The sequence below is a fragment of the Clinocottus analis genome, unplaced genomic scaffold, assembly GCF_023055335.1.
Source record: "Clinocottus analis isolate CAN_PGR_092001 unplaced genomic scaffold, fCliAna1.0.p SCAF_7, whole genome shotgun sequence".
Classification (NCBI taxonomy): domain Eukaryota; kingdom Metazoa; phylum Chordata; class Actinopteri; order Perciformes; family Cottidae; genus Clinocottus; species Clinocottus analis.
This window is the reverse complement of record NW_027176229.1, coordinates 15398669-15410691: the sequence shown is the minus strand read 5'-3', so window position 1 is coordinate 15410691 and position 12023 is coordinate 15398669. Positions and strand designations below refer to the sequence as shown.

General features: G+C 39.2%; 1 protein-coding gene across 2 annotated transcripts; it reads left to right on the top strand.

The window, feature by feature from the left end:
• The first annotated feature begins 2657 nt into the window (after positions 1–2657).
• On the top strand, positions 2658–10910 carry unc45b (unc-45 myosin chaperone B). 2 transcript variants are annotated; one of them, XM_068566775.1, is made up of 20 exons: positions 2658–2745; positions 3413–3574; positions 3690–3726; positions 3815–3990; positions 4274–4363; positions 4482–4649; positions 4835–5000; positions 5168–5338; positions 5488–5659; positions 5788–6088; positions 6296–6390; positions 6653–6794; positions 6874–7014; positions 7125–7252; positions 7578–7644; positions 8120–8233; positions 8577–8692; positions 8819–8936; positions 9033–9188; positions 9896–10910. In XM_068566775.1, exons 2-20 carry the CDS (start codon positions 3413–3415, stop codon positions 10166–10168), a joined length of 2793 nt encoding a protein of 930 aa, XP_068422876.1. In that variant the 5' UTR covers positions 2658–2745; the 3' UTR covers positions 10169–10910. The 2 variants fall into 2 exon arrangements, with proteins under 2 accessions (XP_068422876.1, XP_068422877.1); XM_068566776.1 differs by having other exon boundaries at positions 2658–2763.
• The last annotated feature ends 1113 nt before the right edge of the window (positions 10911–12023 follow it).

Below are 12023 nucleotides of genomic sequence, written 5' to 3'. Positions count from 1 at the left end.
TGTGTTAGTTAATTGGTAAACTATGTGCATCAAGAGGGAAACCCCTACTGGGAATCATGAATAAAAGTAAAAATATCTGACATAAAAAGGGTCAACAGCAAGTTGTTTGTAACAAGATGTTTAGTGTTGAGATAAATCAACATACTATACATGAATGTCATTCCAGGACTTTAGTCTATATAATAAAACATTAAATTGAAAATGTTAAAAAAAAAAAAAAATTTAAAAAAAGAAGACCACTCTGTTTCTTTTTGCTTCTTAGCTCTAAAATATACACAGAAAATTAAGTGCCCTATTGAATCATTTTTTATTTTTACAAAAAAAGATTTTTAAATACATCAATTGTAGTTATACTCTCAGTTTCTGCCTTCTTCAACATCCACCCAAACATGTTTTATACAGTCATTACAGGTACTATCATCATGTGTTGTCATCTGCCTCATGCTCAACCCTAACACTCAACCAGCTTTCCATCAAGGTGGCATCTAGAAGCACTTGATTCATAGTAATGTCCTCGCCTTACTTCAACAGCAAACTGAACAATGAAGGGCTCTAGACCATTTTCTGTATGATTAAGTCAATACTAAATAACGGGCCCATCACAAAAGTCTTACATGACCCAGATGACCTTGAAGCTCTCACACCAAACCACATACTAATTTTAAAGGGTAAACTAATCATGCCACCAGGACTGTTTGATAAAAGAATCTAGTCATCAAGAAAAGGTGGAAGCAAATATGGCTAAACTCTTCTGGACGAGATGGATCTCTGAGTACCGATGATGCAAGAGAGACAAGAGTTTAATTATTATTTGTTGTAGGTATACTTAGTCTTTTGGTTGTTCAATTGGTAACACTGTCGGCACCTGGGTCGTAGGCAGCTACAGGACCAGCATGCACCTGAGTAGGAGTTCCTTTGTTCTTTTGTTTGTCTGCTTGTTTTTTGTTAAAGAAATAATGAGAAAAACTGAATTTTGTATGGAAAATGCATTCTTTTGCTTGTGTAAACCACAAACCAATGGGGTGTAAGTGGTCCTTTTTTGTTTTTTATTTATCGGACAAATGGCCACTGCACTACAAAACAGTTTGGAAAAGTTATCTTCAGCTTCACCTGCATAATGAAAATTCTGCTTACCAATTAACATAACATTAAGTAATGCCATGATGCGATATTGCTTAATACAATGCTACTGTAATACCAATATCAATTATCCCGCAAAACCAGTAATTATATTAATAAATGCAGGTCTTTTACTTCAAGAGTGTGTTTGCATTGTGGCATTGCAGCGATTAATAATAAAGAATCTGTATCTCTCTCGCATCACTTTGGCAAAAAAACAACTAACTAATTCCAGTTTGTGTACAATTGTTACTTTTACTGTAATGGATAGATCCTGCCACCTGGTGGCCCCAGAGTTTGAATAGTCCAAATATACCCTCCAAGCAAAGAAACACTCCTTTACTTCTCCAATACATATTCAATGGACAGATTGTCCAAGTAATCATTTCATTGTGTTTGTGTGTGTGTGTGTGTGTGTGTGTGTGTGTGTGTGTGTGTGTGTGTGTGTGCGTGTGTGTGTGTGTGTGTGTGTGTGTGTGTGTGTGTGTGTGTGTGTGTGTGTGTGTGTGTGTGTGTGAAAAAAGAAAAAAAAGGGTCAAAATGGCCTGTACTTTCCCACATTGTCTCCATCCCAATTCATGGCTCCTCCCTTCAAATTAAGATGAGGAGAATAAGTGAAAAATACACCCCAAATTATTCCACTGAAGACTAATTCACATCATATTTGAATTTCACCCATATATTATCTGAAGCCAGGCATCAACTGACGATGGTAATGCTTTTCTGATCCAGTAAAATACTCAAACACACATTGGCAGAGACTCATACGACTCAGTGGGAAAAGGTACTTTCGGGAGCAAATTTAAAAAAATGAAACCCATACAATTGTTACCCATGTCAAAAGAAAAACTACTCAACTAACATGGGCCCCCGCCATTACTCTTCATTGGGTTATATTTTAATCAATTATTGTTCTAATGGATACATTTATGTCTGCATGTGTATTCCAGACGTCCCTGCCAGCACTGGGCAGAAGACAAATAAATATCCAGGGCAGATCACCAGTTCACAACATATACGTTTATTTTTAGGTATTATTTACTATTACACACACAAACAACAGACAACAACAAGCAATTGCCTCACCCCAACTCATGGGGCTCGAGATCATTCCTTTTCTAGAAGCTACTAGATTCCTCTGGTCCTGGTCCTGCAGCTGTCATCCCCCAACCCCGTGTCTCCACACACACTTGTCTTTTAACCCCCCCCACTTTGGGCTGGTCAGTTCTCAGCTGTCTGTGCCCTAAATAGACCTTATCAGGAGCAGACCACCTTTGAGGTAGTTACTCTGACAGACATCCTTAAATGGAAAATACATTGTATTCATAAAGCTTTGGATAATTCCAAGACATTGAAATGATATGTTTTTAAATACAATAAATAATGGTTTATAATGACCTCTGGTACAAAAGTTGCCTATTGGGGGTTTAGTGTGCTTGCAGAGAACCCCTTCGTGTGATGGATGGCACACTTCAGTTTGGTCCCACCTCATTGAGATCCACTATAAATATCAACGAGTTGGTGGGGATGGTTACATGAGATAGAAAAAGTTTGGAACAAAGTTTCGCGACTAGAGGTCCGGACCATCTACACAGAGCAAGAGAGACAACACACAATCACAGGAAGGTACTGTACAACTTTCAGGTGTGTTTATTTATTTATTTGAGGGACATTCAGGTATGCAGAGGGTACTCAGGATAAGAAGGGAGTAGACTGTGCCTATGATACGAGATAGTATCTGTCCATTGGGAAAGTGGCATTTGTTGTATGGCTCCAACTGGGTACGAGATCATGCCCAAATAAGGCCTGACGGGAGGCCATTTAAAGTTAGAGATAGCATGTGCATGGCCATTTGCTAAGAGAGACCCGGGTCAGCAGGACACTGATGGTAAGAATATGAATATTTCTAATGTTACAGTAGTTTAAAAAAAACATTAGCTTGATGACAGATAATTTCTAGTAAACTTACAAATATTGATGACTTGCCATACATAGACACCTGCTTTGATATTTTAAATGTTATATACTTGTTTATCCTTGAACTAACAAAAAAGTGTAAAAACGTTCTTCAGATTTGTTCTTATGTTTGCCTATTTGTATGTGTTACTGTTTTATTTTTTGATAAATGATTTTGGTATGAAGCTGTGGAAAAGCGTTATAATATTGCATTTACATTTGATTGACTGATGACACTGACATTGTTGTGATGAAACATTGAGTGGACATGAAAACCTAAAGTTAATGTGTCTGTTGGTTTTATTTCACCACTCATACACCCTATTCTTTTTACCAGATGGGAGACGCAGTCCAGTTAAAAGATGAGGGAAACCAATACTTCCAGTCTGGAGATACTGACAAAGCTATTGAGTGCTACAGTAAAGCCATAAAGGCCTGCAAGGACAAAAAAGTGCTCGCTATCATTTACAGGAACAGATCTGCATGCTACCTAAAAAAGGTAAGTAGTTTTGTAATGCATATACCACAAAAACAAGCTAATAACAATTATAGCATTTTCGCAATTTCTTTGGCAAATTAATACTTTTTTTGGGAATGTTTCTGTTTTTCTTTAGGAAAACTTTGCTAATGCAGCATCTGATGCATCCAAAGGTAAAGTAATACATACAGAATTAAACCAAATAATATTATTAATGGCACCAAAAACATATATGTTAGAATCTTTCTTTCCCTTTCATAGCAATTGATGTCGATGCAGCAGATATTAAAGCCTTGTACCGACGTTGCCAAGCTCTTGAGAAACTAGGAAAACTGGATTTGGCTTTCAAAGATGTGCAGAGATGTGCCACCATTGAACCAAAGAATAAAACCTTCCTGGAGACACTCCGCAGGCTGGGAGCAGACATCCAGGCCAAGGTCAGCATTAAAAAGAACATTACAGATACAAAGAAGTTCATCTACAAACTACACTCATCACTTTGCTTAAATGCGTGAAGCATTTCAACATGAATTCAACAATATTATTTTGGCTTAAAAATCTGATTAGATAGCTTTGGTTGTGGCATTAGGAATACTTTTTTTTTTAACTAAGAAAATTTGAGGGATGGTCTTATGCTGAAGCGCAACCAAAAGTAATGTGTATGATTTGGTCATGTCAGCATCCGGAAATTATTTAATGTGTAATTTTGATTCTCCACAGCTTAAGTCTACATTCTCCACTGATTCGAGGGTACAGAACATGTTTGACATTCTTCTTGATGATGAAATGGAAAAGGACAAGAGGGAAAAAGTGGGTATTTTTGTTTTGTGAATTAAAAACATTTCAGGACCTTTCTGTTTTTATTGTTTGGTAGCATGTTTGTACATAGTTGTGGTTTCACTTTAGCAACCTATTATTTTATGTCTAGGCTGCCAACAACCTGATTGTATTGTCAAGAGAGGATGCCGGAGCAGAGCGAATATTCGAGAATAACGGCGTGCCTCTGCTGCTCAACATGATAGAGACCGGCAAACCAGAGATGATCCTTGCTGCTGTTCGCACCTTGTCAGGAATGTGCACAGGACACAAATCTCGGGTAAGCATGCTCATAGAAAAAATGTGAAAAATAATATCACAGAGTTGAGAAGACAACAAGACAACTGTGTAGCTTACCAAACACAATCAAACTTCAAAACTACAACTTCTAGCTATGCCATTAGAAATAAGGTAGAAGTAATACTTTTTTTCACAATATGTACTCTTTTCACTACCCCTAAACAGGCCATGGCCATTATTCACATGGTGGGCGTTGATAAGATGTGCAGCATCATGGCTGTCGACAATGAGGAGATCTCACTGGCCACCTGCAACCTCTTCCAATGCATCAACGACTCCCTCACTGGTGGAGATAAAAGGGAATATGGGAAAGAAGAGGCTTTGGTTTTAGGTAAGGCAGAATAAAAAATAACCTGCATCTTGAGACTTATTCAAAGATTAATTCTTCAAATAAACCCCATATGATCAAAGATGGCTGTGGCTGTGCTGCTTTAAGTATGTTCGCACTGTACTACTGATTGGACATACTTTTTTTTTTAACCGTCTGTCCATCTGCAGATACATCTAAAGACCTGAAAACCATTCTCCTCTCTCTGGTGGAGATGGTTGCAAGCAAGAAGGTGTCTGGCCATGGCAGAGACCAGGCACTGAATCTTCTGACCAAGAATGTACCGCGCAGTAACCTGAAAGACAATGACAACTCCAAGACCCTCTTCACTATTGACCACGGTGAGCCTGACAGCTGCATCGGGTCATTTATTTGGTTTGAGCAAAAGTCTATTTCTGAATCCCTGACTCATTGACAAAGTGCATTTGCCAAATCACATCTACGTATATATATACATATATACACGGATATGTATGTGTTTGTTCTCCAGGTCTCAAGAAGATCCTCAAAGTGTGTGGTCAGGTTCCCGAATTGCCAGACCAGCTTCCCTTGAGCGAGAACACACAGCTGATTGCCAGTGTGCTACTCACCAAGCTCTATGACGACCTCTCATGTGACCCAGAGAGAAACAACTTCAGGGACGTTTGTGATGAATATATCAAGTACGTCCATAAAATACATATTCACCATTTACCAGTGTTGTAGCCAAGAATTTCTAAATTTAGACCCAGTCAACATAACTTATGTCATCTTATATGCTGTTTTCCTTCCTTGTACTCCTTTTCCACAGATCCAAAATTGACCCCAATGACATGGACCGGACCATTCATGCTATCAACACTATCTCAGGGCTGCTTCAGGGTCCTTTTGATGTTGGTAACGCCCTGGTCGGACGGCAAGGCATAATGGAGATGATGGTAGCACTGTGTGGCTCCGAACGCGAGGTGGACCAGATGGTTGCTGTTGAGGCGCTGATCCATGCCGCCTCTAAGATGAGCCGCGCCTCATTTATTATCACCAACGGTGTTTCGCTCCTGAAGGATGTCTACAAAAAGACCACTAACGAGAAGATAAAAATACGTTCGTTGGTGGTGAGTGTGCCAAGGAAAGAATGAAATAGAGTACAGAACTTTATGTTTTTTTGCCATAGCTCAGGCACAATAAAGAATAACAATACAACACATGATGCAAACATCCCAGTTAGACGTATGAAGATTATTAGACAGTGAATTGGACTACACAACTTCTAAATTGTGTGTGGGTATTGGTATGCATACTCATGTCCATGTCATCTCCAGGGTCTCTGCAAACTGGGTTCAGCTGGAGGTGATGATTATGGTTTACGGCAGTTTGCTGAGGGATCCACAGAGAAGCTGGCCAAGCAGTGCAGAAAGTGAGTATTCACAAAGCCTTTCAAAGAGAGTGAATCAAGCAGGTGATAATCCATGATGATAGAAAAAAATGATATTAGATGTCGAAAATCTGTGCGAAAACTGATACTTGCATCAGTATTTTTACAAGACATGAATTTGTTATTATCTCATTTTGATGCAAAATGGATATAATTCCTGACACTATGTATACAGCCACATGATGTCATTGTACATTTCAGTCATTCCTCTTCACACCATTGGTTTCCTTTGTTACTCTTCTAGGTGGCTCTGTAATCCCAAGATTGATACAAAAACTAGGAAGTGGGCTATTGAGGGTCTAGCATATCTGACTAATGATGCTGATGTCAAAGATGACTTTGTTGAGGACGAGACTGCCCTGAAAGCTATGTTTGAACTGTCCAAGGTATGAAAATAACAGAAAAGAAACATTGTATATCTGATTATATGTCAGAAATAATCTCTCTCCTTTCTTTGTGTTTTAGTCTACAGATAAGACAATCATATATGCAGTAGCTTGCACCTTAGTTAACTGTGCCAACTGCTATGATAAGAAGGATGTCATCCCTGAGATGGTTCAACTAGCCAAATTTTCAAAGCAACATGTGCCCGAACAACACCCCAAGGTAAAAGAGAAAGAAAAGGAATCCAAGCCAGACAGGCGATCACAATCAATAAATTGACATACGTAAAGAGAGCAGGTTTTGTTATTCATGTGTATACTTTCTTTTTTTAGGACAAGAAGGACTTTATCGAGAAGAGAGTGAAAAGGCTGCTGAAGGCTGGAATCATTTCAGCTCTTGCTGTCATGGTCAAAGCAGACAGCTCCATCCTGACCAACCATACCAAAGAGATGCTTGCGAGGTGGGAGGGGAAACATTTTGATGCTTCATCAAACTTGTTTGGTAACTGACTGGAATCTAGAAAACACATGACTCATCACAAAATATCATGAATCATATCATGACAGCTTGGCTAGCGCAAAGCTGATGCCAACAAATCGCTTTTGTCTGCAGTCACAACTCACAGAGGGACTTCCGTTTCACTCTAAATTTTGGATGACAGAGATTTGAGAATGCAAGCTACAGTACAAATGTATACATCCAATCACGTGTTCATTCCTCCTTAAGTTGAAACATTGCTTAGAAATATATGAATGTTAAATATATGTTCTATTTTTTATCTTTAGAGTTTTCTTGGCATTGTCATTGGATCCCAAAGACCGTGGTACTATTGTGGCCCAGGGTGGGGGGAAGGTGAGTGAAAAGTTTGGAAAGTAACGTAGTGAAGTGAATCTATGACGCTTCCCAAAATCTTTTCAAGTATTCCGCAAACAAATCCCAGAGGAACTAAATAAACAAAAGGGTTAGGTCTGCAGTGAGGTCTGACAGTCTTCCCGCTCAGCCCTGGTTCTCCTGTGCCATCTCTCCCTCCAGCAGGCTCAGTAATAATGGCTTGGCCTCCAGCAATGTGGTGTCGGTGCTCCAGCCCCTGCATGATTTCATATGATGTCGCTCAAAATCTGACTCGGTGTCACCGATGTCAGGGCAGTTACAATAACTATTAAACATTAGCCAATCTTCTCACTGATGGTCTTCTCTATTTATGTAGGTAATTTAGAGGCATCAATAGAACATTGAAACTGTTTCATAACTAGGTAACCGTCACTGGATAAACTGGTTATTAAAAAAAAAATCCCCCACTATTGTGCACTTCTTGCTCTGCCCTCAGGCTTTAATACCACTTGCACTGGAGGGTACAGAGGCTGGGAAGACGAAAGCCAGCCACGCCATTGCCAAGATTGCAGCTATTTCCAACCCAGAAATTGCCTTCCCCGGTGAGAGGGTAAGACATACAAGAGTAGTGGTTTTGTTGTTAGTTTTGTTTGGTGGTAGGGGAAGGTGTATGGAAATTTAATGAGGTACCACAATCCCTTGACTACACACTTCTTTCGATATTGACATTGCCTCCCTTTGCCGATTCATTTTTGTTTCTCTATATCATAGATGGTGGACCATTTATTCTGTTGCTTTTCGAAATCTCAGTTTATATCAACACTGAAGACTGTTGTTTGTTACTCACTTTCTGAATGGGAATGTTTCTAAATTAAGTATGCATCTGCTGATATGGTGTGTTTACCTCATATTTCAACAAACCAACACAATTGTCTTTCTTTCTTGTTTGACAGGTGTATGAGGTGGTGAGACCTTTAGTTAGCCTCCTTCAAACAGACAAAGACGGATTACAGAACTTTGAAGCTCTGAGAGGCCTCACTAACTTGGCTGGTTACAGTGACAAACTACGGTAACAATTTTTACCACATAATCTGATGGTCACTGTGATGCCTAATTTTTTTTTACTACAAGTGACTCATACTGCAATTTATAGACTTTGCCTTAATATGAGTTCTCACCTTTATCTGTTTTGTAGAGTAAAGATTGTGAAAGAGAAAGCTCTGCCAGAGATTGAGAACTACATGTTTGAAGATCATGACCAGATCAGACGGGCTGCCACTGAATGCATGTGCAACCTTATTTCATGTAAAGAGGTGAGAACATACCGAAAACTTTAGAAACCTCAATGTGAGAAACATGTGTCCAACATGTGGGAGTGTGTTAAAAAATGTCAATTCTTTGTGTATTAGGTCCAAGATCGTTATCTGGAAGATGGCAATGATAAACTGAAGCTGATGGTACTGCTATGTGGCGAGGACGACGAGGATCTTCAGATAGCTGCAGCTGGAGCTCTCGCCATGCTCACTGCTGCTCAGAAGAAGCTCTGCCACAAACTGACCCTTGTGGTATGTACAACAGAGTTCAGTACTGCTTTTACTGTTGAATATAAATTATAGTGTCACATCAGAGTCTGTTTTGAAAGCATGTCTGCCCCACTATGAAAAATACCCAGAAATCTCCTAAATAGCCTTAGGAACCGATGCCGAATCTACAGCAGAAAATAATCTTTTCAACACACACTTTCTTTGTATGTGATTGCAAAAGGCTTATGTTATTATATTACTCTTTAATACGTTAACCAAATTAACCTCCATGACACTTGGGAGCATTTTCATGCACTTTTGAGAGGCCTAATATTTGTAGCTCGTTTTAACTCAGGCCTATGTTACTGTGGTAACAGTAAAAGTTTGGTTTTTCAATTGCATTACAATATCATTACAGCTTAGAGTTAACTGATCTGCAATGATTTAGTTTGAAACTTCCATGACCTTGTGAGGGGGGACTTCATTAAGAAAAATGAATAGTCAAAACGTAACCATCAATGATTGCAGTGTCCTGACATTGAGTCCCTATTGATCAACCTCCAAAAACAATGGCTCCTAGACTCAAAAATATAACTTAATCACAGTTGTACACACATTAATTTACTCAGGGATTCCACTGTTTGGAATTACAAGTATTGCAATATTATAATACAACATGTTTGAAAAGCAGCTTCTAGCATTTTGGATTCATTATTTACACATTTTTACTAACTAATCACTCCCAACAGACAACCCAATGGCTTGAGATCCTGCAGAGGTTGTGTCTCCAAACCATCCCTTCCATACAGCATCGTGGCATTGTGATTGTCTACAACATGCTCAACTCAGACAACAGTGAGCTGGCCAAGAAGTTGATGGAGAGTGAGCTGCTGGAAATCCTCTCAGTAATTGGCAAAGCGGAGGACAATCCCAAGAGGCAGGATGCCATTGATGCTGCACGCTTATGCCTGGTCAAAGCTATGGATCTTGGTCTCATCAAACCATTCGCTAGCCTTCCTTAAAATGCTGGCAACAAGACAAACAACAACCATGGACAATCTTCTTTATTTCCTACAAAACTTTTTTACAAGTTTTTTTTTTACAAGTTTTTTCCCACATCAAAGATATGAAAGGATGGGGCTCCCTGGTAACTCATCAAGTAGAGCGAGTGTCCATGTAGGCAGCGTCTATATCGCATGGGATCACGTCTGACCCATGTTGCATGTCTTCCCCTCTCTCTCCCCCTTCTATCTTTGGCTGTACTGTAATTGAGACACTAAGATGATTTAAAAGAAATAAACAGTATGGATTATCCAACCTGCTCCAGTCGACGAAAGATAATCCCAAACATAAATATAAATCAGTCACGTTTATTTGGGGCTTGGACGGTACAATAAGCAAATGGGGGATTTCCCATTAGGATACAAAAAAAAAAGATTTAAAAAACAAACGTGTTATTTCCATGTTGTGCTGAGCTGTCACTGTGAATGAATGTTTAAGACTGACACGTTTGTTACACAGTTTTTTTATCTGTGTGGTTAGGTGACAAAATATACCCTTTAAATCCGAGTTTTGGTTGATTAGTTGGGTACATTCGGATGCTTCTCCGATATTAAGTTAGGTTTTATTCTGCAAGAATTTAGTGATTGTTCAATTTTTTTGAAATTATATTTGGACAAAATTCAAGGTTTTTTCAGTAGTTTGAATACAATGTGACCAAGTGATGCAAATACCACTCTCAAAATAAAATGAGAAGAACTTAAATCCAATATGATAAGGTGTGTTGATTTGGAGTCACTGAGACACATAACATGGAAGCTATTTGGGGAATGTTGTATAGGTCGGTCTTCCTTTTCAGACATATACAGAAACATACACAGACTAAAATGAAATGGAGTAGCCTTGACCTCAGTAAAGCAATACATTTAACGGATCCCTTCGAAACCAGGACATTGTTAACAATTAAAAGTTCCTTTTTCGTCCCTCTGAACAGGTGCTTAGATGTGAAACCCTGTCAAGTGATGCTCTATTTCTGTAAAGGCCTTAACAACTCATGTGTTTTCATATCTGTAGGGGACTGACTGGGAGGCAGCATTAAAATAAAATGAAAATATATAGAATTGAGAAAGGCTTTTAAAAACATAGTTCATAAGACATAGCTTTCCTGAATGTCATGTCAAACTCAGTGTCGGCTATATAATTAGTTGTATCTAGATGTAATGTGTTTTATTGAAATCACCTAAAAAACAGTAAACTTTGGAGAAGAACTCTTTTTTTCTACTGGCATTGAAATAATAATGTATCAAAAGGAATGCTATATACAGGTCTTTTTTGAAGGGAAGAGTGCAGGGAGAAAACATAATGAAAGGGAAAAAACACAAATACAGTATAGCTTCAAGATACAAAGGTTAAACTGTGTTCTGACTCCATGGCACACACACATAGAGAGTAAAGCATTTAGGCACCTCGTTGTGTGCTCTCTCTCTCTCTCTCTCTCTCTCTCTCTCTCTCTCTCTCTCTCTCTCTCTCTCTCTCTCTCTCTCTCTCTTGCGCGCGCGCGCTCTCGCTCTCTCTCTCTCTCTCACTCTCTCTCTCTGTCTCTCTGTCTCTCTCTCGGCGTCACGCCCACAAGGGTTTCGAGAGCACCCGCAGCGTGAAAACCATACGCCTTTTCTTAGACGCTTCCCGAGGACCCTGCAGCCGCTCTCAAAGGTGAGAACCCCAGCCCTAGCTCCATTGTTCCTTCATGTCTATTTATTTTTTGCATTTTATTATTTCTTTGCCAGCCTCAAACGGAAGTGTCAGACTCTTAACACTATGTGTGGGTAAAGTAGTGCTGAGCATGTGCTAGTGGGAACGGTATGAATGAAGAGAGGC